Source organism: Microtus oregoni, unplaced genomic scaffold, assembly GCF_018167655.1.
Source record: "Microtus oregoni isolate MIOR12 unplaced genomic scaffold, Mior012 000013F_ref0000133, whole genome shotgun sequence".
NCBI classification, from domain to species: Eukaryota; Metazoa; Chordata; class Mammalia; order Rodentia; family Cricetidae; genus Microtus; species Microtus oregoni.
In genome coordinates this window covers 43,907,027-43,935,000 of record NW_024543072.1, presented here as the reverse complement: position 1 = coordinate 43,935,000, position 27,974 = coordinate 43,907,027, and the positions used below count along the sequence as shown (strand labels likewise).

Here is a 27,974-nt window from a genome sequence, read left to right as displayed (position 1 = left end):
GCTCATCATTTTCCTCTGGGAAATATTTTATTTCTACAATAAGATTTAACTTGATAGGATGGAGGAAGTAAACACAAGATTAAAGATGAGGGTAGCAAAAAAAAAAAAGTAATAGCACCATTGTTTGGCTGCGGATGCAGTGAGACTAAAGAATCTAAGGAACTGAGTACAGAAGGGGGTTTATTGGACAGAAAGGAGGTGGTGACCAGAGGCAAGGACACTTGAAACAGGGGCAGAGGAGCTGTGAATTATGACAAAGATGCAAAATTGTGAAAGCAGGGTGGCATGAGGCAAAGTCACTGGGAATAAGGAGCAAAGGAACCCAGGGCACAGGAACAGACACATGCAAGGACACAAGAATCACTAGAGCTGCATGGGAAGTGTGTGAAGAAGGAGGTACTGAAGAAAGAGGCAGCGGTGGAATTAAAATCTTCGTGGAGCGAAAGGACTGACTGGCACCCTGTAGACGGCTGTAATCTCGGGGAGCAGGTAGGATTCTGGAATGACACATGGTTGGTGAATACCTGTAATCCCCACGCTCAAGAGGCAGAGGCAGAAAGATGGAGAACTTGAGGCCAGCCAGGGCTACGTAACAAGACTCTGAAAGAAAGAACTAGAGGGAAGAAAGTGGGAAGGAAAAGAAAGCAGAAAGAAGAAGAAAAGTTTAGAGGACTTTTCTGATGTCAAAATACAAGTTCTAGACCAGTGGTTCAACTCCCTTGGGGTCACATATCAGCCATCCTGCATATCTGATATTTACATTATGATTTATAACAGTGGCAAAATTAGCAATGAAGATAATGCTATGGTTGAGGGTTGCAGCATTAGGAAGGTTGAGAAACACTGCTCTAGACAGTGCAATATTTAGGTTTGGAGAGTTTGAGAGGGGTCAGAAGCACCCTGAGGCCACAAAAGAGAGAATCTATGGGGGCAGAGTGTGGAATCACAGTGGTCTTAAACACTGAGGTCTCCAAGCAGATGACAGTGCCGAGTGCTGAGGGGACACGGATGGATGACATCACTGACTCCGTCACTTCCATTTCCTCACAATTAACCAACTCTAATCAGATTTCTTCCACCACCCTTCTGAAAATGGTCCTTATAAGATTATGTTCCAAAAACTAATGGCTCTTCCTCTATCCCCACCTTCTTGGACCCCAGCATACCTCTGTCCTCACCTTCTTGTACCCCACACACCTCTGTCCTCACCTTCGTAGACCCCCGCACACCTCCATCCTCACCTTCTTGGACCCCCAGCACATCCTGTACAAACAACGCTGCCTTCCTTCTGAAAGTAGTTTGTTCTCACTGCTTCACCTCCTCCTCCTCAGTCAGCTCTCCTCACCCCCTTTGCGGGCTGCTCCTCCAGGGCTTTGTCCCTAAAGACTGGCATCCCCAGTCACAGGGCCACTGATGTGGATTCCCCAGTCACAGGGCCACTGATGTGGCTTCCCCAGTCACAGGGCCACTGATGTGGCTTCCCCAGTCACAGGGCCACTGATGTGGCTTCCCCAGTCACAGGGCCACTGATGTGGCTTCCCCAGTCACAGGGCCACTGATGTGGCATCCCCAGTCACAGGGCCACTGATGTGGCATCCCCAGTCACAGGGCCACTGATGTGGCATCCCCAGTCACAGGGCCACTGATGTGGCTTCCCTGTTTCACCTCCCAGTGCACCTGCTTAGCTGGAAGCAGTTCCCACTTCCACACAAGGTCAGTGTCTGGGACTAGATCCTGATATCCTCCCCATTAGCAAGGGTGACCTTGGTGAAATACATCCAAGTCTTTACACATTGCTAGTTCACAGTGGAGCTAATTTTACAGCGAGTATTGTAGGAATTCTCACATTAGGACACAAGATAGGCCTTGGGTGACATGAACAATGTTTTTGCTCCATAAACTTTCTTGAGTTTTTTCAGAGTCATTTTATAATGGTATGACAGAGACACAGAATAAAATACTTCTCCTATGTAGGGGTCCTTGATTGAAATAGGGTCCCACTATGTAGGGGTCTTGATTGAGACAGGGTCCCGCTATGCTGGGGTCCTTGGTTGAGATAGAGTTCCGCTATGTATGGGTCCTTGATTGAGACAGGGTCCTTCTATGTAGGGGTCCTTGATTGAGATAGGGTCCCGTTATGTAGCCCTGGCTGATCTTTTTGTACAGCCAGGCTCACCTAGAACTTGAAACACCTTCTACTTCAGCTTCCATCATATAGCATGATCTTCGTGAATAAGAACATGTACCAACTGTCTTAGCTACCTGCTTCTTCCTCTTGAGTTTCCAAACTGAGTTTCCAAGACTTACTAAGGTCACCTTGAGTCCTCAGTCCCTGAGCCCTCACACTGGTTGGCTGGCTAAGATGTAGCCCATTGAGATAAGAAACACTAAGGGAATGAAGGGAATGAAAAGCACCACGCCTTCTGGGTAAAAACCAGGAATTCTAGAGCCAGCCTGGCAGGGTGCAAATCCCTTATCAATACTGAACTGCAATAACAATATAGTTATTATCAAGAGGTATGAGAAAGTCATGTCCCTGGGATATTAGCTAAATATGGATATAACTGTATCTCAGAGTCTCAGTGAGGAGTGCCATGTGTTTCCTGTACCTAAAGACTTACAGGTTTTAAAGACTAACAGAACTTGAAAGATGAATAATGCCATTCATTACACTGTGGCCACACTCAGCTCCTGCATCTCGGGAGCTCATCACATATCAGGGCTAATGAATGGATGAACAAACTAATAAATAATCATATCCGCATGAAATAGAGAGGGTATCCAGGCTACCCATGCACACACCCAAACTCACAGCTACACCAGCCATCTAACCTATGAAATTCAAGCAAGTAAATTCCAACAGGGATGCTGCCCTTGAAAACAAACATTTCTGGTCACTTGACATTTAATACTTATACCATCACAGGCAGGAAAAACGTAAAATCACAGGACATGAGAACGTGCACAATAAACTGATTTAAAGAGCAACACTAAGTCCTTACATGGGGCTATAAAATTGAGACTGTTGAAAATTATATGGAGTACTGCCTTCCTTTAAGTCATGACTCCTGGAAATAGTAAAACACAAACAAGCTAAATTCTCAAGCAGTCTGCAAGTCAGCCTACGTCAGAGCAGAAACCCTCTGTCTACACAGAGAGAAGACGAGGGGAAGCCATAGGTGGCCACACAGCTTGGGAATTCTCTTCCCTGCCCTCTGAGGAGAAACTTGCCCCAAATACGATTGTCTGAGGTTGGAGGCAGAAAGGGCAGGCCCTTCAATTCCTGAAGGGAGCATGGCCCAGGTGGTTCAAGATGCCATCTGTCCTCCATGACTTACAGAGTTAGACCCAGTTTCTTCTTCCTAGGAACTTAGACAAGTTTCTTGGGCAGAAGAAGGCCAAGTTTGATTGACCTCTATTTGACAGACCCAATGACATTCAGAGTAGCCTACAAGATCACTGGTTGGCTGACCACAGGGACCTCACTGGGAGGGCCCTACTTCTAGGTTAATGGATGCAGAGATGAATGCCTCGGCCCAGCAGGCCGGTCTTCCCCAACCACTGGTCCACCCGGCCCCCAGGGCCCACCCACTTGCCATACTCACTCCCACTCCTTTCGTCGGGCCTGCGGGGTGCTCTGCATCTTGTGTGCCTCGTGGGCCTTGATGATGTCCCGCTGCTCGATGAGGCCCCCACGCCTCCGCTTCATGACCTCCGGGCTCACAGGGAGGAAGGTGCTGGAGCCTGCATCCAGCATGGAGCTGCCCTCCCAGCCCGGGCCCTCGCCCTCCTGCACCGGGAAGAAGTTGTCGAAGCCGGCCATCGCAGAGCGTGGGGAGGCAGGCAGCATGCCCACCTCGTCGGAGGCATCGGCCTCGAGCAGGGCACACTGCTGTGGCCGCCATGCCTCCTCCTCGGGCAGGGCCAGGACGTGGCGACGCCGGCCAGCAGCCCCAGGCTCAGGGCTCCCTCCCGTAGCCGGGCACAGGGCAGGCTCGGGCAGCCTTCGGCCTGGGCTCAGTCCACGCATCTCGGGCACCATCACAGAACATTGCTCTGCCAGGGAAAGGGTGGGCAGAGACAAAGGATGGGGAGGAGGAGGGGGGAAGGATCATGGGCACAGGGAAATAGAGAAGAGAGAGATTAATGACACTACCCTCCAAGGCTAGGGGCTGCTTCCCAGGCCTGGCCAATAAACTGGCACATAAGCAGAACTTGGTAAAAGATGCTAAGATCAGTAGTATCGACTGTAGACTAGTCTGGGTACCAGGCTCACTGGGTAGCAGAATTTAAACAAAACAGGCTTCATTCTTACCATGCGACTCAAACCTAGTGCAGAAGACAGATGTTCCATGATTACAATGCAGTCATCCCACCCACCCCCACTCACCACTGGACTACCTCCCTATAAACTCACTGTAAGGAGGAAGTACTGGGAGCCAAATAACACTTGAAACCTAAGTTACTGCACACCACTGTCTAGCAACACAGTACAGAGTACAGAGCAACGATTCCCCTGATTATGGGGCTGGGATGTGTGGCTCACTGCCACGGCCCAGAACTGTGAGAAGAATCTCAGGTAGACAGCAAAATGGTTGGACTCAAAGAATCTTCCTCATCCCTATTCCCAGCTCTTCTGCAGTCCTGGCCACCTGCTGCTGCATGCCTCCCCAGGCCAGCCACAAAGTGGGCATGCCCTGTGTCTAGTGGGCATGTCCTCATTTGATGCATGCATCCACCTCAAGACCCAGGGAACAGGTATGGATCCAGATGCTCCAATGACTCCCCCAAAGCCGAATTCTAGTTTTCCACACCAGGAAGAATAGTGCCAGATTCACTTCAGATAGAGTGCTTATCATATGCCAAGTCCAGTGCCGGGTACCATGCATCCCAACATGAGTTTGGTATAGTCCCCATCATACCCATGAGGACACAGGAGGAACACTGGTTGTTGTCACATAGTCTGATGTAGGCCTGATGTCTATTGGTGCTCCAAGGAGGACTACCTTATGTATCTGGGGTCGTCAAGAGTGCTGTGTAGAGGAAGGACAGGACCCTGAAGCTAGGTATGGATGGATAGGTTTACCCCAGGGAAAGGAGCTGAGGATAGGAGATGGGGACAGGAAAGTTCATAGGTAAATGATGACATTATGCACACAGGAGGAGTCAAGGAACCCAAGGGATGTGGGAAATATATCCTTCCTAAGTCTGAGGTCCTGATAGTCCTTCGGGCCTGAGAGGACTATCTACCAACTTTCCACCTCAATATATTGCTGTCTACCTTTCAGCCAAGAGCCCAATTCCTGAACTTTCACCATCTTTCCCCAAGTGTATGCCCAGCCATATCCTAGCAACCACAAGTGTTGTATATACGTACCCCTTTGATGCTAAGAACTGACTTTCTCTGTGTGCTCAGAGAAACCTAGGCATCCAGACCATTCAGCTAGTGTGGAATGAGGCACCATTACACACTGGGACCCTGGGGAAGCATCCTTTCAGAACACACACCTGCCCTCGAGCTGTCTTTTGCCTTCCCCAACAGGAACTGAAAATCAGACTATAAACCAGAAAAGTAAAGAATGTGAACAGTTATGAATTTTAATGTTCAACCATATTATTTTAGAGATGAGAATGATAAGGTCCTAGAGGTAGAGAGACCCACCAGGTTCATACCCACCCAGGATCCCACTGCCCATATGCCAGAGCTGGGAACAGACTCAGTTTCAACACTGAGCTCCCATTTTGGTTTTTACCATATTGACCATAATGCTTGTGCTCCATGAAGCAGAATCCAAAAATGTCACGCCCATCACCTCATCACTACATAACATAGCAGTCACAGGAAAGCCCAGTTGACAGGTCGACCTTGATGCATATAAGAGAAAACCTGTTGTGAGCAAAAACATAGAGCCACACTTCCCAAAAGAACAGGCTCCGAGGCAGCTCCTTTGCTTGCCTCCCTTTCTTCCCTATCATCTGGACTCATCTTTCCGGACACGATACCCAAGCCTTCCGGGAGCTGAGTTGAGCACTGGTCAGCACTACACATCTGGTCACCAGGGTTGAGTGAAGTCAGTGGGGCGGGGGGAAGGGTCCAGGCTGAGCCTAATGAAGAGGGGAAATGAAGGAGAAAATGCATTTCAAATCCTGCCACCAATTGGGTGGGTCCCTAAAAAGAGTGACTCATGTTCCTCACGTTGTCGTTCTGTCTCAACTCCATTTGATGGGTTTTAAATTTATCCCTTCATTCCTACAATGTTTAAATGTCTCTCCCCCACCGTGCACATGCCTGCGCCCCTCCCCTGACAGCTCCCACTCCCTCGCCAGGCTTTAGCACCTCCAGCAACTCCAAGTATTCTTGGACTCTGGTCTGCAGTCTCTTCCCCCTCTCTGAGCCCATTGTAGCCGAGGCTCCCAGGCCACTAGCTCTCCCAGGGCAACCAGAGGCCAGGAGCTGGCTCTGCGTGTCTGTCTCCCAGCCTGCCCCCATCCTTCCTGGATTTCCCCTTCCCAGACACTTTGCCAATCTGAATCACATCTTTGCCAGAATTACAACAGTAATAATATGCACGATAGAGCTCTGGCTTCAACAAAATCAATTTACAAATATCAAAACAAGAAATTATCTCATCTTTCCCTTAAGAATTCCAGTTAAGCAACCCTTCTATTATTGATATAAATGTGCCTCAAGGGAATCTGTCATCCCCACCGCTGCCAAGGTGGCCAGTGCCCTGCTCTTGCTATTGTCACGCTCAGAGAATATCTTCCCTATCTAACAATTCATAAGAGACAATCTGCATCTTCTAGGGAAGGGCATCTGACTCTAACCTATTCTTAGCCCTCCCCACCCCCACTCCCAAATGCTGTCTTTCCTTGAGTTTCTTGAAGTGAAGAATTCTGTCTTGTTTATCTGTTTATATCCCCACCTGGTACTGAGTTCAACACAGAATAGCCGCTCAGATGGCCATTGCAGCTGTCTCCCCAGTCTTGTTGTCCCTGGCCCACAAGAACACAGGAGGAAGCACCTTTAGGCCTGTGATCGAGTGGGGCTGTGTAATACAGTGAATTGTGAATAGAAGTCATGACAGTTTTAATGAGAAATTACCCTCACAGTCTCAGGTATTTGAATACTTGGTCCCAAATTGATGGCTCTCTTTGGGAGGTTTAGAGGTGTGACTTTGTTGGAAGTACGTCACTGGAGGCAGGCTTTGAGAGTTTAAAAGATACCTGTCATTTCAAAGCTGCCCTCTCTGTTTCGTGTTTGCGGTTCAAGACAGAAACCCTTACCCGGCAGTGGTGGCACACACTTTTTAATCCCAACACTCAGGAGGCACAGGTGGACAGATCCCCAAGGCCATCCTAGTCTACAGAGCAAGTTCCAGGACAGCCAGAACTACACGAAAAAAAACCCATCTTGAAAAGCAAACAAACAAAAAAGATGTAAACTCTTTTTTCTTTTTTAAAAAAAAAATGGATTTTTTTTCAGATAATATATTCTGATCATAGTTTCTCCTCCTCTACTCCTCCAGATTCCCTCCCATATCACCTCCTATACAGAGTCACAAACAGGCATCTAAGGAATAATAATACAATAGATAAAATGAAGACACACAAACTGGAATAGGACCAAACAACCAAACGAGAAAGAGAGCCAAAGGAAAAAGAACAAGAAATATATAGAGACAGACAGACACACACACACACACACACACACACACACACACATTTGCACACACAGGAATCCCATAAAAATATAAAACCTGAAGCTATAATATGTATACAAAGGACAGGTAAGGTAAGGTAAGGTAAGGTAAGGTAAGGTAAGGTAAGGTAGGGAGGGAGGGAGGGAGGGAGGGAGGGAGGGAGGAAGGAAGGAAGGAAGGAAGGAGCGAGCCCCACTTTAACATTATAAGACAAAGAACCTCCAGCAACACTGTTGAGTTTGTTTTCTGCCAGCCATCTACTATTTGACATGGGGCCGACCCAAGAGCACTTTGTTTTCCTACTGAGACTCCTCTCGCCTTCCAGCTCCAGCTGCTATCAACTCTGCCGTGATGGATTCGCATCCTCTGGAACCGCGAGTCCAAACAAACTCTTTATTTTACACCTTGCCATGGCTGTGGTGTTCTATCACAGCAACAGAACAGAGACTGACATGAAAGTGACCTGTATCACTTCACAAGAGGCAGTTAAACGTCAGTGCGGACTTTCTAAAGCAGGCATTGGCAAAGCATTTGAGGCTTTGCAGGTCTTGCAATCTCTGGTGCAACTACTCAAACTCTGCTGTTAGAGCACAAAAAGCAACCTAGCAACATGTAAAGAAATAAATGGTCAAGACCGTGTTCTAATAAAGCTTTATTTGGGGGCTAAAGAGATGGTTCGATTGGTAAAGTGTCTGTGGGACCAGAAAGAAAACCTGACTTTGGATCCCCAGCACCTTGATACAAACCCAAGCACAGTGTACATACCTATAATCATAATACTGGAGAAGCAGAGATGGGAGAAGGCATGGGGCTTGCTGGCCAGCCAGTGTAGACAAACTGGTAATCTCTGAATTCAGTGAGTAACCCTATCTCAAAACACAGGGCGGAGGGAGTGGAGGAATGGCTCAGCAATTAAGAATGCCTGCTTCTCTTGTAGAAAGCCAGAGTTCAGTTTCTAGAACCTGAGTCTAGAAGCTCACAACTACTCATAATTCTAGTTCCAAAAGCTCTGATGCCTTTTTATGGCCCCTTTCTCTATGGGAAAACACACATGTGGCAAACTTACATATGGCTAAAAATAAAAAAAAAAAACTAAAACAAAAGGGCACAAACCACACACACACAGTATGCATAAAGTTTTTTATGTATTGACAGTTCCACTGTATCTTTTGGGCTCCATCATTGTCATTCAATCCAAGCCCATAAGTGGGATAAATGGAGACCCGGGACAGAATCCACCATGGGCAGAGCATGTGAGAAGCTAATTTGCCATATGTTGTCCTAACCCCAGCACCCTAATAGAAAGAGGATAGACTGCTGCTCTGAGATATTGGCCTGAGCAGGAGTTAATGGCAGCTCTGAGGCCCTCTTCTGCTCATTTAAGTCTCTTTTCTTCTTATTCTTTCCTGCTCGATTTGGCTAGCTGGCAATATCTATCTATCTATCGATCTATCGATCTATCTATCTATCTATCTATCTATCTATCTATCTATCTATCTATCTATCTATCGCTGTGAGGAAGTGGTTAGTGCAACCCAGAAGCTCCGGAAAGTCTCTTCTGCTAATAAGGGCGTGTTGTGGTAGTAGGATAGGGAGTATTCTCCTCCCTACCCCATTCCCTACTAAGCATCCTGTACCACAAAGATATTAGGTCAATGACTACAGCCTTGTTTGGCTTGATATCCATCCAGAAGAAAAGTCAAAATCTTCATCTATAAAACGATAATAGTGTATCCTTTGTACCATTTCCCTTTCGTGTCTACTCTAGAGGCTTAATTAGTCCTGATGCATCTGTGATGGCCCTAAAAGTAATGACAGCAGTACCATATTCCCTTGACTTATTGATGCCTCTCAGGCAGGTGGGCCCACCATGTTGAAGACGTTCATCCATCTCCCCTTAGGCTCATGGCTATCCCAGTCCCATCCACTGCCACTCACTTTCTGACTCCTCCAGAGTGTGTTTGTCCTTCAACTACTTTGTGAGAAGTGGATTTGCCAGGAAGTCGAGAAATTATGTTCTTCTGAAAATTGTCTTCGTACCCTAAAAGTCTTGAGTTCTGTAATGAGGAAGACATCTCCACTATAGACTGAGCCAAGTACCACTCCTGGAAGACAGTGGGAAGAAATCAGACTTGCTCACTACAGGATAAGCAGTGAGCTCAAAGGCATCCGCAAGATGGCTCTAAACTATCCTGACTGTACCCTCTGTCTCTTTTGGACAGGAAGAGGACAAAGGAGTCTCAGTTCTCAACTATTGGGAATTAGAACTCACAGGTGTGCTCCTCGGCCTGCCTGAGTCTCTGTGGAGGAGTGGGAGGAGTCCACGCTATGACACCGTAAGACAACCAGCTCAGAGTCATTCTAAAATGTCACTCCTGAGAGGACAGCTGACACAGCTGATGGCTTCCTGCTCTGCAGAAAGGGAGGGAGGGAGGAAGGGAGGGAGGGAGGGAGGGAGGGAGGGAGGGAGGGAGGGGAGAATGAATGACTCAGCCACCTGACCAGAGAAGAGACTTCTCTAACGTATAAACAATATTTCATCTTAGAATTTTTCTTATCTGAGCGAGCTTGCTGCCTGACCACAAAAGAAGTACAATGTTAGCATTATTTTTGCTTGCCATACCTAAGACCATGGTTTTCAGCCATTTGTGTCACTGGCTTAAAGTGCAGGCACCTCAGACCTTCTCCAGGAATGCTCATGCAGTGTCTCTTGGGTGGACTCAGGAAACTACATTTTCTTTTCTTTTTTTTTTCTTTTTAAAGTGTGTGTGTGCGTGTGTGTGTGTGTGTGTGTGCGTGTGTGTGTGTTATGAGTGTGTGTGTCCAGGGGAACAGATGCCATAGCACATGTGGACATCAGAGGGCAAGCTTGTTTGTCCATGTCTTCCCCCTTGCTCGAGATGGGTCTCTTTGTTGTTCACTGCTGCGTACGCCAGCCTAGCCAGCCCACAAGCTTCTGGTTATTTTTTTGTCTCCACCTCCCATCTCACGATAAGAGGGATAGACTGCATGCTATAAAGCCAGTTTATGTACGTTCTGGGGATCCAAATTCAAGCCCTCATGGTCACGCAGCGAGTATTTATCCTCTAAGTCACCCCCCAGTCCTGTGTTTTCAATAGTCTTTCCTTTCCACCAGAAATCATGCCAACACACTACACTACAGCACCATGCCGTCCTGAGAGGCTGAGCTATGTTGGTAAGTCATGTTCCCCGGAATGAACTGGGGCATTAAAAGTCCAAAAGAGACACCATGCCGCAAAACCCTTCCCAATTCATCCTGTGAGATGAACCTAACAAAACACACCCAGGGGCCTTCTTGACCCACCCCCAACTTCCTGCAAAGCTCCATCTCTCCCTGGGCTAGAATCAGTTATTTTTTTCCCAATACACATTCCCCTCCATATGTCCATGTTGTTATGGTGACTGTTCAAGGATGGGCTAATGTCCAACAGCAATTTGACAGGCTGGTGCATTTTGAATATAAACCAACATCCAAGGCAAACACTCTGCTTCAAATCTGGAGTGTTCACTAAGTCTGCCTGAGGCTCCATGGAGGAGTGGAAGGAGGCCGCAGGCTGTGGCCCAAGGCTCGAGGCTCTGGTCTGAGCTGCAGTAGTGACACTGGTCAGTCAGGCAACCTTTGGCCACTCTCTTCTCTAAGTCCATTTCTCACCTGCTTCAGGAAGCCAGCGAGAGAACCTGCACTACAGCAGGGACTCTGCCTCCAAAAGCGAAAGGTTTCCTGAAGGATGACACTGGAGGTTGTCCTCCGGCCTCCACACACAGACGACTGTCGAAACTCCACACGGGAATACATATAAATGTCCAGTAAACACTAGGTATCTCTTTAGTATGCTAAACGACTTATGCAGAAGACAACAGGAAAGGCTGGCTTCTTTGTAATAGCTAATGGTGCAAGCTAGTTGGCCTTGGAGGATGGGAAGAGACAAGTCTCTGACCCTCATAGTCGTTCAGGGACCCCGTTCTTGTCATCCAGTGCCTCTCTCATCATCTAGACCAGAGCTGAGCCCGGTTTTCTTTTTAAAAATGGACAGTAAATATTATCTGTCATGAGACCCTGGTTGCCACCACTCACTAGCCTCTCAGTGTGGACGACACAATGCATGGGCTGTATTTCTATAAATCTATATTGACAAAATTAGCAGCCACACCTGAGCTTAGGGTTTCAGAGTGTTCCATTGAGGTGTTTTGTTTTTGCTTTTATTCTCTCTCTCTCTCTCTCTCTCTCTCTCTCTCTCTCTCTCGTGTGTGTGTGTGACAGAAAGAAACAAAAAGCACTTGAAAATGCTGGGGGAGTTCCATGCAAGGGTGCAGCTGGGGGAGTTCCATGCAAGGGTGCAGCTGTGTCATTTCTCTTGCACCCCACAAGTCAGCACTGGGTCACCTGACTGCTCAACCGCAAAAGAACAGAAGTGTGGCCTCCCTGCATGCCAAGGAAAGAGGGGAGATATGAATAAGCATTTGCAAGCTCAATGTCATTCTCTTAATACTTTTTTAAAAAGTGAGATCTTGCTATGTAGCCAGGGCTGAACTATATCTTAAAGTGATTCTTCTGCCTCAGTTGGGACCCAAGTGCCAGGATTGCAGACCCAGGTCACTATGGCTGGCTTATTACTGTCTTCATCATGACATGGTCATGAAAGCAAATACAAATACAATTCTTCCCAAACAGAAGAAACCCTAGGCTAAGTCTCCCTCATCTAAAATGCTTGGAGCAGAAATAGCTCAGAGGCTTTCGAGTTGGACATGAAGTATTTGCTTGCACACACTGAGGAATCTTGGGGATAGGAGCCAAAAGTTTGACTAAGCACAAAATTCATTTGTTTTGTGAATATCTGTATCCATAAGCTCAAGGCAAATTTCTATAATATTTTTAAATAAACATGTGCATAAAACAATGTTTCATGCTATATAATCTCTCACTTGTGACATCATGACAGTGCTTAATTTTTTTTGGATTTTTCTGCTATTTTGGTTTTCAAATTTTTAGATTACAGATTTCTAAGCTGAAATTAATTGCTGAAAATGGACACATCATAATATGTCATTTATTGATAAATATCCTTTCAAAAGTATGAGGGAAAAAAAGGAAACTAAATGCTGTGATAACCAACCAATACTCTAGAAGATCCTATGATTTGAAAAACAAGACCTTGGAGATTTAAAACATTGTTAGGTCCTGATCAGTTACGCAGAAGGTGGCTCTCCTCGTTGACATCCCCCTGTAGGTCCTCTGATGGTTGACGACCCCTCCCACTAGCCTTAAGTAAAGACCACGCTTGCTTTATCCGTCACCATGTAACCAGCATCCAGCACTTATAGACCCATGGTAAATGTGAGAAGAAAGCATGAGGAGAGAGAAGGGGGAGAGAGAACAGAACCACCGGAGGCAGAGGGTCCAGCCGCCCACAGGCAAATCCACTGCTGCCTCAGGCTAGCACAAGGGAACCCAACATCTGCCAACCCTTCTCAGCAGCTTCTCCACTTCCCGTCCCGGGAGCACTAGGACTCCATGCAGGACCTTGATAACGTCCCTCCTACTACACAGACCGAGGTCATGTGGGAATGGTTTCTCAGGGGAGCTTTTCCATAAGGAGTGGGTCACGTCTGCAATAAAGCTATGCCACGCTGTTTGTGCAGGCCGCTCCAATCTCCCTAACAGGATCAGATCACAGACATGGGCTTCCAACCACATAAGCAGGGGTGGTCACTCGCACCGAGGTCCTAAATGCCCCCAAAGGCTGTGTTACAAAGGTTTGGCCTCCAGCCCATTCCAGGTGTCAGAATCCTAAAGAGATAAGGCCTATTTGGAGAAAGAGAATACTGGAAACACCTTCACCTCCCCTCCACAGGAAGTGAGTAGCTTCCTCCACAAATGTGTTCCCTCCATGATATGCTGCCTCTTCACCAGCCTAGAAGCAGCAGGACCAACCATCAAGGGCTAAAATCTTCAAAACATGAGCCAAGCATCCATGGCTGAAGCCCCCAAAACTGTCAACCAATCATCCATAGCCTGAAGCCTCCAGAATTGTGAGTCAAGCATCCATGGACCAAAGCCTCCGAAACTGTGAGCCAAGCATCCATGGACTGAAGCTTTCAAAAATATGAGCCAAGACAAATCTTTCCTCTTTTTAAGTTAACTAACTAGGGTATTTTTCTGATAGGAATGCAATGCTGACTAATACAGTCAACATAACTTGAATTTGGAGAGATTGTATGTATCACTACTGAAAAAAGAAAAAACAAGTCTCAATCATGGGCAATTGAGATCTCCTGTGTCTTGCATATTAGCCAGCTGTGAACTTGAGATGGCAGCCATCTCTTCCAGATGTTGAGCTCTATTCCACCTGTCAGCCCAGTAGGATGCTCCAGCTCAGTACCAGATGTGTGGCCAGTCTCCCAACCCAGCCTGGAGCTAGCCACATTCTCAGCTGAGACTAGCACACAGAAGTTACAAATAGGCTGTCAAATAATGAACTAGGGCACAGTTGGGAGCTGGTGGAAATGGAGAGAACACACCCACCTCCAGACATATATCCGGTCTCAAAGTGCTTCTGGATTCTTTTATTCACCACACCCTACCTCCCACTGCTCGCTTCCATTCTGGTTCTTTTTTCTGGTCATCTGCTATGTCACAAAATGCCACATCACCACTAATCACAATATCATAATCAACCTGCTTTGCAAACCAAAGAATTCATTGAGAAGAAATTCCACATTTCAAGGGATAATATGACCTTTGCTTTGCTTTTTGATTTTTGGTTTGTTAGGGGGTTGCTTTTGGTTTTTGGTTTTGGTTAGGTTAATGTGCACCGTATGACATTACTGGCTCCAATATACAACGTAGCCCATCCCCTGAAGCTATGCCACATGATGCAAAAAAATCATAGTCAGACCAGAACAACAGTTACTTCCAAATAAGATATGTCTGGGTTCTTCCAAATGTTGAGAGACTGCAGTGGAAACAGATCCTGGTTACACTCCAAGACCCTTCCATTCCCACAACTGTGAATATCTGTACAATTCAGGGCCGGACTCCATCTCTGTAGTGGGATCTAATCAGACTAAGCCAGGTGAGGTCATGCTGCTGCTTTGCTAGAGGGTAATTGGAAAAGAACATGTGACCTATTCAAAGGTCAATGAAATACACCATAATATTTACGATAAGTCACCTCCCTGCCCTGGACAGAGGCCTGCACAGAATGGCTTCTGCCAGCCCACCGCCTGAAAATGAAGCTAGCACGTGGAGGAGAAGAGGACTAAAGTCTAAGTGACAGGGTACGACAAGGGAGCCACCCCGCTGTAGACCACTAGAAATATTAAGTCAGTACAGCCTGAAGCCCAAAGCCGATTTGAGCGAGGCTTTCCATTACGTTCACCTCAAAGCATATTAGTTGAAGAAGCTCCCACATTCAGCACCTCAGATCTAAGCCTTTAAATGCTCCATGGCCTATGGAACAATTTAATTCCTTTGGTCACACCAGGAAGCAAATCCTCTAACTCTAATCTGCGTTTCTTGGCTGTGGTTAATCGCTAGGCATAAACATTGGGGTTTCTTGGCTGTGGTTAATCGCTAGGCATAAACATTGGGGTTTCGTTCTTACATTAAATAGTTGAAGTTTGAGTTCTAGCTCTAACAATCCTTGGGATAATAGGCAACTAACTCATCTGAAATTGGATCAAGCTGGATTGGGCAAATGAGAAGTTTTAGTGGGAAAAGCGAGCACTGCAATTGGGTTCTATATAAAAGGACTTTCTGTCAAGCAGAGACACCATCAATACCATTACTAAAAAGTATTTAAAATTTATTAATTTTTTGCCTTATGCTTCTTACTACATTTTCACGAGTCTTGCACAGTAGATCTTTTACACTTTTATTTAATTACTGAAAAAAACAATCCTGAGAGACAGCTATTATTATTAACTCAGCTTTACAAATGGACAAACTGAGACTCTAAAGGGGGAAAGCAATTTCCCCGAATCCAAGCACTCAAGGCTGTCAATCCAGATCTGGCTGACCCTGAATGCCTTGCTGTCAGCTGTGGCACCATGCTGGGCGTGCTGCTAGTGAGAACATGCTTTCTGTTTTAGAACACTTACACAGGACCAGAAAGTCTTCTTCATCATCACGCCTGATGAAGCAGGTGTTTTCATCATAGATACTTAATAAACAGGACAACGGGGCATTGTAACTTAGCCACTGTCACACTGTTCATAATACTATATGCAGATTTCAAGATCCTATTCCTCACTTGGTGTTCCTTGGAAAACTGACTTTTGAAAGAGGATGGGAATTCAAATGGCCCTATATCTTGGCTAAAAAGCCAGTATGATACATGTGTGTAGCATATTTATGTGTGCTGTTGCTTGGTTCTACCTAACCCCCTGCAAACCTGGCTTTCCATTTCTATGCAGGCACACACAGGACTGTGATGGCTAGGGGCACTTTCTGTCAAAGCTCTGTATAATGTTGGCTATGCAGGAGAGTTCCAGGCTTCCCCAGGCAACACTGTGTAGGATGATCACAAAAGAAGTTCTGGAAATACCCACTCAGGAGTGGGTAAAGGGGGAGCAGGTTGTCTCTTGTCATCCTGTCAACAGGTGACAGCTCTGTTCTGGGATGAAACCAGGAGTGAATGGACAGAATGGGTCTGGGTCCCCTCTCATCTCCTTTCCTGGACCCTAGGCTCATCATCTACCTTCATCTCCAGCTGCCAGGGTCTTCACACCACCCTCTAACTATTGCTAAACTCCTCACCTTCTTTGTCATGGTCTTATATAAAAGTATCCCATAATTATGAAACTATTTATATCAAATTCTCAAATTAAGACAACTATGATGTGGGAGTCTCCTCTGTGTGTTGCTTTTCTTGATTAATGAATAAAGAAACTGTCTTGGCCTGTTGATAGGGCAGAACTTAGGTAGGCGGGGAAGACAGAACTGAATGCTGGGAGGAAGAGGGGCAGAGTCAGAGAGCTGCCATGAGCTGCTGTAGGAGTAAGACATGCCGAATCTTTGCCAGTAAGCCACTGCCACATGGCCATACACAGATTAATAGAAATGGGTTAAATTAAGATGTAAGACTTAGCCAATAAGAAGTTAGAGCTAATGGGCCAAGCAGTGATTTAATAAATATAATTTCTGTGTGGTTATTTTAAGGATAAGCTAACCGGGCGGCCCTCCTTTCTCCTACACAACTGACCTGTAGGGAAAACTGCTTTCTGATTTGCAAATTTAAATATAAGAAATGCCCTGATCAATTATAAAAATAATGTATATTGATTTCTGTAAAAGAATTTCCTTGGCTAGAAATATATAACCAAGCCAGATGTGGTGGAGACTTTCTACAATTCCAGCCCTTGAGAGGTAGAGGAGGAATTCAAGGCACCCTTGACTATATATTGAGTTTGAAACTAGTCTGGGCTATGCAAGAATCAGTCTCAAAAATAAACAAATAAATAAAACAAAGGCAGGAAACAAGGGACACAAGAACGGATAAAGGAAGCATAGAACCAGATGAAGGCCATCCTTCCTTCCACCTACATATTCAACCTAAACTTCAATCCCTAAGACCAGGCTCCTCATTAGATGTGATATGAAAATTTCTTAAGTAAATTGACACCCTCAAAGGTGCCAGTGTTACAGGGCCTCTAAGAGGTGAGACATGAAGGGGCCTCTGCTAGCCAGTGTAAGAAAGACCTGTAATAAAGCCAAAGAATACCGCATCCTCTAGCCACATTTTACCTTGCTTTTTCCTGTGGAGAAATCACTGGGGTGTCTGTAATCTATAGAACTATAGATGACATGGATGCTCTATGGCAAAAAGCCCTCCCTTGTGATATGAATCACAAACTACCTCCTTTTGAGTCAAGCACCATGCAGGCTTTACAAGCCTCGCTAGCTAATCTTCTCAATCTTCCATCAGCTTTTTGTATGCGAAAGAAAGCATTCACTCATTCATCCAGGCATTTACTGGCTTGATACGTTTATAATGAATATTGTGCTAGCACCAGGACCAAGAACAAAACGGTTAACTGAGTCTAATGTGACAGTGTGATTAGTGCTTCCATGAGAAAAAGGAATAGGGTGTGCACAGGGCCTTGGGGAGTCGAGGCCACTGCCTGGAGAATAGGACAACACAGCCGAGAGCTCCCTGCTATGTCCAAGTCAGCAAGGCCGAGCGGGTGGGAGCTGGAGTGGGTTGGAATTTAAATGATGTATCCAGGATAGGCTTCATAGAGAAAATGGTATTGATGGGTAATTGCAGGAGGTGAAGAAGTAATTCAGGTACCCAGGAAGACAAAGGCTATCTATGCATGCAGCGCTTCACTGGAGTGAGAGGACAAGCCCAGAGCCATCCCGAGCAGGTAAAACACTAGTGTGGCAAGAATAGACAGATCAGAAGACAACATCGGAGCTGCCACATACAGGAAGACTGTGGAAGGTCTATGCCTGCTGCTCTGAGGGAGGCTGCCAGAGAGTTTTTTATCAGTTGTAAAGCTGTTCTGCTTGGCTGCTGCTGAAGACAGTGTGTAAGAGAAGCAGGGAAGGGGCAGAAAAGCTGTCTTCATTTTCTTTTCTGCAGCAATGATAAAATGCCCTGTCAAAAGCAACTTAGAGAGAAAGGATTTCCTGGGTCTGTAGTTCCAAGTTGTAGCCCATGACAGCAGAGAAGTCACAGAAGCAGGAGTCTGAAGGAGCTGGTCACATCACATCCAATCAGTCAGAACAAAACAATGAATGCATGCAAGTGTTCAGCTGGCTGTCTCCTTTTTATCCAGTCCCGAGAGTCTAGGAGATGCTGCCCACCGTAGGTCTGTCTTCATACACCAATTAACATAATTAAGATAATAAGTACCTCACAGTTAATATCAGAGTCCCTTCTCCCAGATGATTCTAAATTGTGTCAAGTTGACATGGAAAACTAATCACCACAGAGAACAGTTGATAACTTTCAGTTATGCAGCAGAGTGTCTGCTTGTTCTCTAGAGCCATAGGCAGAGGCAGCCTAGCTAGGGGGCCTGATTCACTGGAGCTTGGCATGCCCCAGGGGAGCAACAGAGGTCCATTGGGGTCAGGGATGCCAGCGAGATCATTGTAGCAGTCAATCCTCACTCCTGGGTCCCTGAAGATGCTCTGTGTTCAGCATAAACCTCCTCCCCAAGAAGGAGTGTGGCAATCTTTCCAGCCGTTCTGAATAGACTTGGAGACCCAAGCAAGGGATTTGGACTGATGCGCCAGAAAACCAGAGGCCTGAAATGCCAGGCAGATGCTGCTGATGCCATAGAGGAAAGACCCCAGTGCTCATAGATGGTGAGAGGCAGGGGTGTCACCTGCATAGCGGCCTCAGCCAGTCTGCATACTTCCCCAGAGGCTCAGCAGGCCAGATGCTCCAACCCAACACCTGGCTGTAAGAGATCCAGACAAGAAGGAATAGGAGATATAATGGTAACCAGTGTGTGCCCTGTCAAGGGAGTGCTAAATTGGGGCTTAACTAGATCTCTGGATACAACTAAGGAAAAAAAAAAAAAACATGAATTTGAAAAGATAAGCTGTTTTCCATTAAAGTAGCTGGAGACTCAGAAATTGAATAAGGTTCTAGGAATAATGGAAGCTAGATTTTTATAACCCTCCCTGCGACTGTGTGAATTCAAATCTTCACAAGAACGCACCCTGGAAAGTAGTTCTGAGACGTGGCCTGGAGCTAAAGCAAATTAAATCTCGCGTTCTTTATGAATCATCTGTATTATACACACTCCGGAACTGCGAGGGCTGAAAGTCACAAATGAAAGTTTTTAAATGTCCCCAAACCACATTTCATAGGACCTCTCCTCCAGTTCGGCACTGTAAACACGAGTCACCAAAGCCTAGCTAACCTTGACTTTATGCTAAGCCATGGTCCCTATGAAATCATGATTCAATGTAATTGTGATTTTTGTAGTAAAGTCCTCACCCATGAAAACCATCTATAGCATAGTGCCACCTAGGAAACATCCCATGGACCACATCTTAGGAAAGGTCAGCAGAATGTTTGTCAACCATCTGAGGTGTTGCTATGGTTTCAGTGTGTCTCCCCTAGTTTCCTGTGGTAGAATCTTAATTCCTCAAATCTGCAGGGTTAGGGGGTGAAGCTTCATGGGAAGTGTTTAGGTCAGAGGTGGATCCTGGTGATTAGATTAGTACCCTTCTGTGGGAGTCAGTGAGCTATCTTAGAGCTAGATCCCTGTGGTAAGACAGGGATTGTTGCTAAGTGAGGCAGTTCCTTGTGTTTTGTTTCTTTCTCGTGCACCTGTTTGCCCTTCTGCTTTCTACCATGCGGTGACACAGTATGAATTGATCGCCAGAAACCAAGTAGATGTCATGATCTTAGACTTCCCAAACCTTCCATATCATTAGCCTACTTAAATCTCTCATGGATAAGTCACCCCATCTCAGGTATTCTGTTCTAGCACAAGACAACAGATTAAGACAGGAGCTCAGGCTGAATGCGAAGCGCTTGCCTGCATCAGTTCTGCACCATTTCCCACACAGCCATTCAGCCTGTGTTTGAACACCTCTGTTGACAGGAATCCACTGCCTGCAAGGTGTAGTCCAGGTTTAGCTAACCCTCGTACGATGCTGGATGCTGGCTCTGATTCTCAACTGAAATGGACGTGCGTCAACCCAGCAATCAATGAATTGTGTGGGAAAGCAATGCATTCACCTCTGACCCCCACTGAGAAACTAAGAAAGAGAATGTGATTGGCCGCAGAAACAATGAAGAGAAGCCACAAAATCTACACATCTCCTGTCAGAATAGCTCCCTCCAGAAATAACTCCGTGTTTTCTGATTGACTCACGGGACCTTGAGGGGCTTACGGGTTCTGCTTCTACCTTTTTTTCATTTAAAAAATAACTTTGTGCTTTCTCCACAGTGAAAAGCTAATTGTAACTTTCCTACAAGCCATTACTGACTGACTCGGGTTATTTTGGGAAGAATAACTCCCACAACTTTAAGGAAGGGCGGAAAGGTCACGATACTGAGAGGAATCCTCAAAAACTTGGAGGATAGACAGGAGGGAGTTCTGTCTGCAGCTGCTTCAGGCAACCTCTGACCCTTCGCTAGAACTGAGAGGGTGTTTAAGGATGGACTAATGAAGCCAGAGAGGGGCTCAGTCTGCTTGAAGTGAGAGCCTAGGAAGTTCCTGCTGGGTTAGATCCAGGCACGTGCATAGACATATTTCCTGAGCATAAGACAGAACAGAAAGTTGCCACAGTGAAAGGTGCCCCAGGCTGGACAAGACAGAGTAGTGTTGAAGTTCTACGGAAGCCAGGTCTCCCTCAGCAAGGACCAAAGCATAGCATCCCACACACAGCTTTTGCAGCTGCTCTGAGACCTTGCCTGCAGAGTTCATCCCAGGTGGTAACCAGATCCGCTGGTCCTTCTTTCTGCTTCTTTCACCCTGGCCCTGCATTGACCAGCCTGACATCTTTAGATAATTTAGCCAGGCAGGCGGTGGTGGCGCACACCTTTAATCCCAGCACTTGGAAGGCCGAGGCAGGTGGATCTCTGTGAGTTCAAGGCCAGCCTGGTCTACAAAGCAAGTTCCAGGACAGCCAGGGCTGTTACACAGAGAAATCTTGTCTTGAAAAGCCAAAAAAAAAAAAAAAAAAAAAAAAAAAAATAATTTAACCAGACCATACATTTTTTTCATCTATAATAAGGGACAGCCATCCTTTTTCCTCAATAATTTAAGTTCTTTTTACTTATTTATAAAAATGTTTTACTTCCAATAATTTGTTATGAAGATTAAATTAGATGAAATATGAGAAACCACTTCTTAAGATACAAAGATCAAAGAAGAAATAGCTATAAATATAATTTAATTTAATTCTTTTGTGCTTCTTCTAAGTTTCCAGGGATCAGTGTGGAAGCAAAAAAAAACCTTGGCGCTTGAACTCATTGACTCTCTGTATGGGAAGGGAAAGTAAACCGTTGCCCCATCTCAACCTCCAAAGCATAGGCCAGTGTCGTTGTACAACAGGGCTGTTAGGAATATACCTGCTGTGGGATTCTATCAGCCTGTAGAGCCCCAATCCCAGAAGCCTGAAGTTAAAGCAACAATGAATTACTAAGGCCCAGAGTGAAGGCGGGAGAACAAACCAGCTTTCCTGAGGTAGACACCAGCTTCAAAAGGTGGCATTAGTCCATTAATGTCAAGCTGGCTAACTGACTTGCTCCTGTTTCAAGAGCATCTCTCTATAGGGAAGGAGAAAAAGGTTCTCCTTTGGCGTGGTTGCTAGGAGATCATCCACCATCTCCAAGGTTACTCTCTGTTCCCAATCAATAGGACAAGGGGAATATGTAGAACAGTGGAGAAAACAATGGCCTGTGTCGGAATGTGCAATATGGAGGCCCCAGGGCAGGGGATCCCAGTAGAAAGCAGAAGGATGAGTGGAGGAGCGGAAGGCAGAGATGGAGCTAGCTCTAGCTCAGCTCAAAGAATAACCAGTGAAGCCTATTTGAAGATGCTTGAGATGGAGCTCAGTTGGTAGCATGCTGCTCTAGCATGCATGACACCCTGGAGTGCTTCTGCTCTGCATAAAGCTAGGTGTGGCGATAGTGTGCCTGCAATTCCAGCACTCTGGAGATAGAGACAGAATGCTGAGGAGTTCTAGCCAAGTCGCAATGCCTTCCACATTGCCAAGATCAATACTCGATTCTTTTCGTCATGTATGGGAAAGCTCCAAGGTGACCCTCAGCTCCTAATGGTCATCTCTTTAGGCAGCCTCCCCCCATCCTTCACAGATATACTTACTATACCATACCATACCATGCTTGATCTGTGTAACCAAGAGCTTTATGAGATGACGGCACATTTAAATCCAGCTTCTAGAATACTGTTACCTCTATCTTGAGGGTCTTCTCATTTATTCTCATCCATTTCCTTCCCTCTTCCTCCCACCTCCCTTACTCAGAGAGAAGTCAGATGCCACATCACAAAAGGTTACATGGCCAGGAACTGAGGCCTTCTGAAAATTGAAAGAGCAAGCTTCCAATAGGATTCTCCAGCCCTGTGTGAGTCTCCAGAGACCCAGAGCCTCAGCTCCCTGCTTAGCTTTGGTCTTGCAAGAGACCTGGAGTCATCACTGCCCAGCTACTTCTTTCCTCTCAGAAGCCTTGTATGTTAAGTGTGTGTTCCTTTGTACCACCATGCTTTGAAGTAACTTGTTACACAATGCTAGATAACTAATACCCTTGGTATTTTCTATTATTTGACCTAGCTGGTCACTCCTCCACCCTTGAACATCATTTCATTGGCTTCCTCAGTACCATGCTCAATGTCCTGTCTACCTTTGTTGGCTCTTCTGCTTCTGCCTAACTCCTTGCATTGGAGCCCCTGAGACTTGGTTTTTGGTCCTTTCTCTTGTCAGTCTGTGCTCATTTCTGGTGATGTCATCTCATCTCGTGGCTCTAATTACCATCTATATATTGTCAACTCCAAAAATCCTTATCTTGGTCCACCTCTTTCCCCTAAACCTCTGAGTCATACAGCAAACCGCTTGCATGATTTCTCTACTTGGATATCAAACACAAAACTCAGATTCAATATGTTCAAGCGAGAACTCCTAAGTCATCCCACCCAAATCTGTGTCGCATTCTCCTCCTAAATTGGTGCTGAGCTGGTGGCAGCCCCTTCCTCCTGATTATTCAAGGTAAGATTCTCCTCCTCTTTCTCTTGGGCTTCACATCCAATCAGCAGGGTGTCTTATTCAGTCTACCTGCAGGAATGTAAAAGAGCCAGCCCCCTCCTCAGCCTTGAAGATGGTGCAAGGGGCAATCAAAGATAATAATGTCATGTCACCTCTTAAAACACGGATACTCTTTAATACTTTGCATAAATCTATCTTGTCTAATCCGCGGGGCAACATTGTAAGTAAGCAAAGTACTATTAAGAACTCCATTTGCACAAATGTCATAAACTGAGGCAAAGAAAGGTTTAGTAATTTTCCTATAGCCCCATGGCAGGTAAAGAGTAGTAAAGGCGGCAGGAGCCCAGGCAGCCCTCTCCCACAGTCTTTGTTAAGTGACAAGCACACTTCAAATGAAAGCCCGGAAGCATGTAAACAACACCTGCAGCTATGTAAGCTTTGGCATTCCACAGAGAAAATCCATTCATGCTCGCTGGCACCGTCCAGATCGGTAAACAGACCAACATCAGAAACCTCGACACAGATACACACATTTAAATGATCATTTCACAGACTTCATTTTTATCACCCTGAAAAGCCAGCTCCACACCTTCCACTAGTTAGCTGCCTACTATTTACAGCTAAACACAGCATTCAATGTGCCAGCCTCACACCAGCTCCTCCTGCTGAGCCTTCTCAGCCTGGGGCCCCTCAGCCTCCATCACCTTCTTTTCTTTTCTTTTCTTTTCTTTTCTTTTCTTTTCAGTTTTAGCCTTCTTTTCCCAGGAGTTCACATTTGCTTCTGCTGCCCATGCTGTTGTCTTATTTCTAATGCACTCTTTTAAAGGCACTCTTAGCACTTGCATGAACTTGCTTCTACCTGCCTGACACTTCCTTTTTCTTCTTGATTATAGTCACTGACAGCTTCATCGCCAGGACTGCATAATATTCTAATTAATATTTAAGTGTCTTAAATAAGCTCAACATTATTGTGTTCTTGAGCATAGTAATGACATCTCCAAGAAATATACAGACTGAAGGGCATCCTGGTCCAGAAGGGACCAAAAGTTCTGGAGAGAAGAACTGTCCATCTTGAACAGCGTGAGGCTCTAACCAAGTATTCAGCCAACTCTAATTAAACCTTTAGAAATTCTGAGAAGGTGATACAGACCCCTGTAGGTTGGATGAAATGAATAGAGTTTCATGGGAAAGATAGTCTGGGCTGTTCTGGAAGAATGGATTGGTTGTAGGTGATGGAAGCTATGCAGGCAAAGGCATGAAGCTCAGACACAGGTTAGTCACGTGTCAGGAAAAGCACTTGGGTTGAAGAAACATTGGGGAAAGGACTGGGTGAGATTGATATGGACATGATCTGAGTGTATTTCCCCAAGGAGTCAGGTGCAGAAGTTTGGTCCCCAGTATGGCTATGTTGGAAGATGGTAGGGCCTTAAAGGGGCGGGCCTGCATGTAAGGTGGTGATGTCATTGGGAGCACTGCCTAAGGAGGGAATTAGTGTAATTCTTGCAGGACCCTGGCTAGTTCTCTAAAGAGGACTATTATAAAATAGCAGGACTGGTGCTCCCCACACTCTGGTGCTTCCTGGATTGTCATGTGATCTCTCCCCTTTGCCCATGCTCTCATTTGCATGCAACCTGCCATGATGTTCTGTGACTAAGTTAACGTGAGCATGCCTAATCTTGACCATTTGGCCTCCAAATTGGTGGGCTAAAGAGACCTCTTTTTGTTTATACATAAACCCAGCCTCTGGCATTTTATTACAGCAACAGAAAACAAAGCCAGTGTAGATCCTGAAAGCTTCTGATGCCACACCAGAGAGACACTGGGAATATATTCTGGACACACGAAATGGCTTGTGCTTCAAACTTTCTGTGACAACCTGCCTAGAACACACCAAGAAGAATAGTCTATGCTTATCTTTCCAGATTGAATGGGGGCTTAGAACGGCTTTTCCTTATCCACTCAGTCCTTACCCAACAGAGAAGTCTGTCCCTGCAGTGAAGGTGTGATATGGAGACAGAGAAAGTGAAGGAGAGGAATGGAGGAAGGGAGAGGAGTGGAGGGGGAGGCTGATTTAGAAATGCTGACCTTGGGCTGGGGCACCTTTGAGAGACACATTCAACAGCCTTCTGTTCTTTCCCAGGCCAAGCCTAATCTGCATGAAGGGTTCAGCCAGTACCCTGGACTGTCCCATTATCCATAGATGACTGCACCCAGCTCTCTGAAAGATCTAAACCTTTAAAATCTCCCAGATGCCCCTGACAGCTGACTCCCAGGAAGGTTTAGCCATTGGAGACAGTAGCATGAAGCTGGACTTAGCAGGGACCAAGAAGCCAGCCTACTTCTCACTTTCCCTCTCGGCTGTGGTTGGCATTTTACGGCCAAAAACTCCTTTGTCATGGTGGCTTCCCTCCCACAAAGCCTCTCTGAAGTCCCTGGCACCGCCACCAAGCAGGCTCTCCTGGTTTGAGCAGCTTCTGGGTTCTAGAGTCTGGCTTCCCCCAGTATAGAGACGGTGCTGGCTGCGTATTCTGGACAGCTGCCTGTGTCTTCTATCGACACCAGGCAATCAAACTGTTACATTAAAACAGGTCTTTGTGTGAAATACCTGAAAGCCTCACTGATCAGACCCTGACTAATACAGACAGAGTTTGGAGAAGGAGAATGGCAAAAGCTTTGTGTTTTAAACGGTGTCTCTGGAGGCTAGAGAGGTGGCTCAGCAGTTAAGAGCACATGCTACCCTTGCAGGGAATCCCAGGTTCAGTCCCCAGAACCCACATAGCAGCTCACAGCCATCTGTAACTCCAGTTCCAGAGGAAATGATGCCCTCTTCTGGCCTCCACAGACACTGCACAAATGTGGTCTACAGACATGCCTGCAAGTAAAACACCCATTCAAACATATACAATAACTACTTATAATAGAACAATGGCTCTGGGCGACTATGAAATTACTGATAGGAGAAGAAATGCAAGGTTAAAGCACCCAGGAGGCTCTTTCAACAGTCCCAGTGACACTGGTTCAATGACTAGGAGGACAAAAGATAAAACTAAATTTTATCTTCGAGGTAGAAGTTGAGCAACTTGGTGGCCCATTAGATGAACGGCGGTGAAGAAAAGCATCGGTGACGACACCTCTCCATCTTTGATGTGAGTGTGAAAATAAGGGCAGAGGCAGTCTGGGAGTGGGTAGCATGTCAATCATCTCCTTCATGAAGCCTCCAGTGGCTCTTCCAGGGGGAAGCAATTCCTTCACCTTTTGTAACCACACGACACTGGAAGTGTACTGTGATTATACTTGCATGCCCATTTGACTTGTTTCTCTTGCTGGAATGTTCTGTGCTGCAGCTCTCCGGCATCGCATTCATCTCTGTGACCTGCACAGCACCTACAGCTCTCAGATGCTGATCTGCAGGGTAAACACCCGGAGTCAGCCACAGAATGGAGCAGAACCATCTCCAGGCAACAGACATCAAGTTCCAGTCACCGACTGCTCAAAAGCACAGGACTCTCAGCAAACACATGGCGTCTTTGCTAACAACAGTCCTTGATGTCTGCCCCTGACTCACGGAACCAACACGCCCCTGCTGTGGCAGCTGTCCCTGACCCCTACCCCGTCAATGTTTCCCTGCTCAGCGGATGATGCCATCCACTGTAGCCAGAAGGACACAGGGAGCAATAGACGTCTGTGCAGCAGAACCAACAGCCATCTCCAAACAGCATGGATGGTGCATCTTTTAGAAGTTTTCTCCTCCTCACTAAGCTCTTATTAGAGGCAAAAGAGGCACCCTCTCCTGTGGTGTCTTCTTATGAAGGTACTCTGCAGTGGTCATTCAACAACAGCGTGAACCTCAGCTCCATCACTGATCATGCCCCTGCTAAGAAGCATGAAGGGAGGGTGTCCTTCCACTTACCTGACAGTTGCCAGAACATCCCTGACTGTCTCAGGACCAGCACAACGAAAGCTGCAAACCCTAAGAGAAGGTCTTATGATGTCCTAGGAACACAGCAAAGATCTTCTCGCCCCTCCCCTCCCAAGTCACAGGCAGCTTTCACCTATAGCCACCCTAGCTGCCGCAGCCTCCCTCGGTCAGTTTTGCTTCTTTCCACTGTCTCTGTGTTTAATTCACTGACAGCTGTGCCTTTGCTCTAAGCACCCCCCCTTCAATCCTGGGCACATCCTTTGTTTCACTGTGTTCTCTCCCTCTGCTCTTTCTGCTCTCCAAGCCAACACTGGCATCAGCCCCAGCAACAAATATTCACGGGGTGCCCACTGTGGATGAAACACTCATGGAAATAAGAGTCTTGTCTTCCTGAAGCGGAATCTCCAAATGAAGGCCCAGGGCAGAAAGGAAGACATATGCGCCACACAGACACAGGCCACTGAGTATCACCTCCCTGGAAGGTACCCATGCATAAAAACGTCCTTGTTTCTGCACCTGGGGTTTACTCCCCAGATCTTCAGAAAGCCTACCTTCTTTCCCTCCTTTCTACCACGGTTCATCCTCAACCCCTGTGGATGCCATGTTTGTAAATTCACCCACTCGCTAAGATATCTGT

At 46.2% G+C, this 27,974-nt stretch overlaps 1 protein-coding gene across 7 annotated transcripts in view; it reads right to left on the bottom strand.

The window, feature by feature from the left end:
- Positions 1 to 27,974, bottom strand: part of Cacna1e (calcium voltage-gated channel subunit alpha1 E) — a 470,517-nt gene that overhangs the window by 375,328 nt on the left and 67,215 nt on the right. For all 7 annotated transcript variants that reach the window (XM_041662539.1, XM_041662538.1, XM_041662542.1 and 4 more), the window contains exon 2: positions 3,606 to 4,056. In XM_041662539.1, the coding sequence (XP_041518473.1) occupies positions 3,606 to 4,042 (437 nt within the window). In that variant the 5' untranslated portion in view covers positions 4,043 to 4,056. The remainder of the gene's footprint in view (positions 1 to 3,605; positions 4,057 to 27,974) is intronic.